This window comes from Cervus canadensis, chromosome 17 (genome assembly GCF_019320065.1).
Source record: "Cervus canadensis isolate Bull #8, Minnesota chromosome 17, ASM1932006v1, whole genome shotgun sequence".
In the NCBI taxonomy this organism is placed as follows: Eukaryota; Metazoa; Chordata; class Mammalia; order Artiodactyla; family Cervidae; genus Cervus; species Cervus canadensis.
In genome coordinates, this window is record NC_057402.1 from 44,260,264 (window position 1) to 44,265,468 (window position 5,205).

Consider the following 5,205-nt stretch of genomic DNA (forward strand, 5'->3'; position numbering starts at 1 on the left):
AGTGACTGTCCTCGGCTGAGAGGTGCAGGCAAGTGTCCCGGGCCGGCCGGTCCCGCATTAGACAACAAAGAGAGGCGTTAGCGGCGGCGGGGGAGGGGCGCGGGCGGGAGGAGGACGGGGCGGGCTGCGGCGAGCGCGGGGGTGGGGGGCGCTAGCTCTCAGCTCGCTCAGCCTGCGGCCTCCGCCCGCCCCCGGGCCGGCGCGCGCCAATCGCCTCCCCCAGCGATAGTGTCAGTAGCATTGTAGTGTCAGCTCCCGCCGGTGACGTTGCGCCTCCCTCGTCCCCCTCCGGAGCCGTCTGGCTGCAGAGGCTCAGTCAAGAGGCGGGGAGGAGAGGAGGAAAAAGCGCTGAGTGAGGGCGGGCGGGCGGGCGGGAGGGAGGGAGGGAGTGGAGGAGCCGGGGAGGGGCTCCTTAAAGAAACGCTGCTGTCGCTCGCCTGCTCGCTTCTCGCTCGGCATTGTGGCCAGCCAGCCGGGCATTCGGGGGGCACGCGCGGCTGCCGCTCGAGCTCTGCCCCCACCCCACCCGCCAGCAGATCTGGGGTGGGGACCCAGGCGGCGGCTCCCGCAGCCACTGCCCGGCGCGGACCGCCAGGAGCGATCCACTCCTGCCGGAGCCGAGGAAAGAGCCACGGAGCTGTCTGCAGCCGGCCGGCCTCCCCGCCCCTGAACACTCGCTTCCCGGCTGCCTTTGTGGCCGAAGCTTCTCGCCGCCGAGCCCAGGGCCGGCGGGGGCGCGGCGCGCACGGCCGAGAGATGCCCAGCTCGCTGTTTGCAGACCTGGAGCGCAACGGCAGCGGCGGCGGAGGGGGCGGCGGCGGAGGAGGAGGAGGCGGCGGCGGAGAGACCCTGGATGACCAAAGAGCCCTGCAGCTCGCACTCGACCAGCTCTCCTTGCTGGGGCTGGACAGTGACGAGGGCGCGTCTCTATACGACAGCGAGCCGCGAAAGAAGAGCGTGAACATGACCGAGTGCGTGCCGGTGCCCAGTTCCGAGCATGTCGCCGAGATCGTGGGGCGGCAAGGTGGGTCCGGCAGGGGATGGGCGGATGCAGGAAAGAGGGTCTCGGGCCACCGCCCCTCGGGGAGGGCGGGAGAGGGAGGCTGGGAGACCCGCGGTGCCGGGGAGCCTTGAGGAGGAAGGCAGAGCCGCGCGATGGGCCGGCGCCCCAGACAAAGAAAGTGCAGGCAGGCTGTCTCCCAGAGCTGCGCCGCGGCCACGGCGGGAGACACTCTCTCCTGAGAAAATCACCGCCTTCTCCCCTGGCGCCCCCCACCCAGCCCACTCCCGGGAAACAGAATTTAAATAGATGCTTGGGGGAGGGGGCCTCCGAGCGGTCCTTGGGGAGGGGGGAGGAGTGAGCCTCGGATGGGAGGAGGGTTCTGGATTTCTGCAAAGCGGAATGGAGCCCCGAGGAGGAACAATGGGTCCCGGGACTGCTCCCCCCACCCCCCCCCCCCGACTTCCCACCCTGGCGCCCGCGCCGGGGGATCCCGGCTTTTGGTCGTCTTTCCCGAATCCCTCTGCCGCGTCTTCGGGGCGGACGGCGCGTCCCGCTGGGTCCCAGCGGCATCTCCCCAGCTGACTTTTTCTGGGATTCTCGGATTTGACTGCAGTCACTGGTGGAGGGCTGGGCAGCCAGTGGGCTGGTCCTCTAGAGCCTCGCGGGTGGGACCGGCTTCCCAGCCCGGTGGCGCGGCCCGGGGGTCTCTGAGGGAGCCGCCCCCTTTCCGCCCATCGCGCATTCTGTCTTCCAGCTGCCCGCTGCGGGCAGTCGCAGGTCTCCGCGGTTAATGGGCGTGTCTGTCTCTGTCTCCCACTCCCTCCCCTGCACCCGGACTCCCAGGTTGTAAAATCAAAGCGCTGCGGGCAAAGACCAACACTTATATCAAGACCCCGGTTCGCGGGGAGGAGCCTGTCTTTGTTGTGACGGGCAGGAAGGAGGATGTGGCCATGGCCCGGAGGGAGATCATCTCCGCCGCCGAGCACTTCTCAATGATCCGCGCCTCGCGCAATAAGAACACGGCGCTGAACGGCGCAGTGCCCGGGCCGCCTAACCTGCCAGGGCAGACCACCATCCAGGTGCGCGTGCCCTATCGTGTGGTGGGGCTCGTGGTGGGGCCCAAGGGCGCCACGATCAAGCGCATCCAGCAGCAGACGCACACGTACATCGTGACGCCCAGCCGCGACAAGGAGCCGGTGTTCGAGGTGACGGGCATGCCGGAGAACGTGGACCGCGCCCGCGAGGAGATCGAGGCCCACATCGCCCTGCGCACCGGCGGCATCATTGAGCTCACCGACGAGAACGATTTCCACGCCAACGGCACGGATGTGGGCTTCGATCTGCATCATGGGTCCGGCGGGTCCGGCCCAGGGAGCCTCTGGAGCAAGCCCACCCCCAGCATCACGCCCACTCCGGGCCGCAAGCCCTTCTCCAGCTACCGCAACGACAGCTCCAGCTCGCTCGGCAGCGCCTCCACAGACTCTTACTTCGGCGCGGGCACCAGCGGCAGCGCAGCCACCACCCCGCGCCTGGCGGACTACAGCCCCCCCAGCCCCGCGCTCAGCTTTGCTCATAACGGAAACAACAACAACGGCAATGGATACACCTACGCGGCGGCTGCGGCGGGGGAGGCTTCGGTGCCTTCCCCCGACGGCTGCCCCGAGCTACCGCCAGCCTTTGACCCGGCTCCCGCTCCACCGCCCGGGGCGCCCCTTCTCTGGGCCCAGTTCGAGCGGTCCCCGGGAGGCGGACCTGCAGCTCCCGCGTCCTCTTCCTGCTCCTCCTCCGCATCTTCGTCCGCTGCTTCGTCCTCCTCGGTGGTCTTTCCCGGGGGCGGAGCCAGCGCGCCCTCCAGCGCCAACCTGGGGCTGCCGGTGCACCGCCGGCTGCACCCAGGCGCCAGCTGCCCGCGTCTGTCCCCGCCCTTGCACATGGCCCCGGGGGCGGGCGAGCACCACCTGGCTCGTCGTGTGCGCAGCGACCCTGGCGGAGGGGGCCTGGCCTACGCCGCCTATGCCAATGGGCTGGGGGCGCAGCTGCCGGCGGGCCTTCAGCCTTCGTCATCGGACGCGTCCGGCTCCTCGTCCTCGTCCAGCTCGTCCTCCAGCTCGTCCTCTTCCTCCTCCTCCTCCTCCGGGTTGCGGCGTAAGGGCAGCCGAGATTGCTCCGTGTGCTTTGAGAGCGAAGTCATCGCCGCACTGGTGCCCTGCGGCCACAACCTCTTCTGCATGGAGTGCGCTAACCGCATCTGCGAGAAGAGCGAGCCCGAGTGCCCGGTCTGCCACACCGCGGTCACTCAGGCCATCCGCATCTTTTCGTGAAGGCATCGCGCGCTTGCGCGCACCGCAGGGCGAAGGAGGACCCCCTGCCCCCCTTTCCTTCTGTCCTCAATCCCTGGCGACGCCTCTCTGCCTAACTCGAGGTGTCCCACCTTCTCCCCGCCCTCCTGCTCACACTCTGAGATCCGAAGAGGAACTTGGAAAGCTGTAGTATCCGCTTATTTTTTTTTTTTTTTAATTTTAATTTTTAAACAAAGGAACTTGCCAGGATATCAGCATCCGAGTACTGTAGCCTGGGAAACCTCCAAACCACCTGAAATGCATGCTCTATAAATAATAGGAACGGCGACATTCTAGTAATGATAGTTTTTACACTGTACTTAATAGGAAGCTTCCAAAAGAAGAAAACCCCACAAGTTTTCCATTTTCTTAAAAGTAGGGAAAAAAATGAACAATAATTATTATGATGAAGAGGATAATAATAGTGCTATGGGATGTGTGTGGACTGTTTCTGTGTGTTCCCCTTTGTGGCTGGGTTCCTACCATTCTTATTATAGAACACAGTGGATCCTTTTTGAATGTTCGTAGAAGGGCCAGGAGTTCCTGTAATACCAGGATACTGCAGCTTTATTAAAGTTAAAGAAACTGTAACATATCTCTTATATATTAAAAAAAAACGTTTAAAAGTTTTAAAGAGAAATTGCATTAATACAGATTGAAGTATTTTATTCTTTTTTGACTTGAAAAATTATATTTCATATTGCAAAGATGTTTACAAGTATTTTAATTTAAGTTCAGTGAACTTTTTTGTAGCTGGGTTAAATCTTTTTATTTTAGTATGGCCTTATGGCAAAGAACACTGTATTATTTTTTAATAATCACACAATTGTGACAGAATTACAAACCATAAAATGTGTAATGTTTTGAACAGTATTCTGTTGGGATGGAGATTTTATAGGTTCAGACAAATCTTCTAGAACTGCTTCACCCAGCATATTTTCTATTCAGTGATATAAAACATATTTTATTCTATATTATTACAAAAAAACGGAAATGTATAAACATGTCAAAAGGAACTGTTGATGCTTTCTAACATTTGTATAAATAGAATTCAGTGCAAGTTACAAAAATTCTGTTGCACCACTATAGTTTTAGTATTTCTATTTTAATACATTTGTTTACCACTTGTTTATGTATATGTAGGTGATGTTACTTGAGCTTAAATGTACTTTACTGAGCAAAGTTTAAAAAAACAAAGTATATTTTATTTTATGATAAAGGGCCTTTAACCTCATGGTCAAATACTAATATTATATTTGCTGAGACAAGATTTGAAATTGTATCAAGAGTTTTATTTTTCTGACATTTAAAGTTCTACATAATAAAGGTAAAACTTAAGTAATGGTGCTACTTCATTTTTTAAGTATTTCTATATAAATAAAATATTGAAGAAAATCTATCTTGTGTGGTGACTTGATTTTTTTTTTAAGCTTCTCAGCATCTCCCTTTGTAAGGAATCATTCTTAATTGATGAAACAACTTCCAGGTGTATTATGTCGGTATTTTATCCATAGAATGGACTTTAGAAAGGCTAAGGCTGTGGGTAATGGTATTTTTTTTTTTAATTGCAAGTTATCTACTGAATCAGAGCTAACTTCATTAGACATTGTGGGCACAGTGCCAAGGATCTGAGAAATTTTTGGGGGCCCAGGAAAATGTTTAATTTCTCTTCGAAGGAAAAAAAAAAGAAAATATTGAAAAGTATTTTCAGGCCCTCGAAAATCTATTCAATTTTGCCTGAAACATTAAAAAACCAGGTATCAAAGTATTGAAAGTTGTATCACAAATAAATTTTAATATTATTGTGGAGGAAGGAACCAAAGTGCCTAGAGCCCAGGAAAGTCATAACTGCACCCAGCAAGA

General features: G+C 56.3%; 1 protein-coding gene across 1 annotated transcript; it reads left to right on the forward strand.

The window, feature by feature from the left end:
* Positions 1-415: 415 nt before the first annotated feature.
* Positions 416-4,741, forward strand: MEX3B (mex-3 RNA binding family member B). Its single transcript, XM_043490356.1, has 2 exons — positions 416-1,024; positions 1,847-4,741. Exons 1-2 carry the CDS (start codon positions 757-759, stop codon positions 3,322-3,324), a joined length of 1,746 nt encoding a protein of 581 aa, XP_043346291.1. The 5' UTR covers positions 416-756; the 3' UTR covers positions 3,325-4,741.
* Positions 4,742-5,205: the final 464 nt, after the last annotated feature.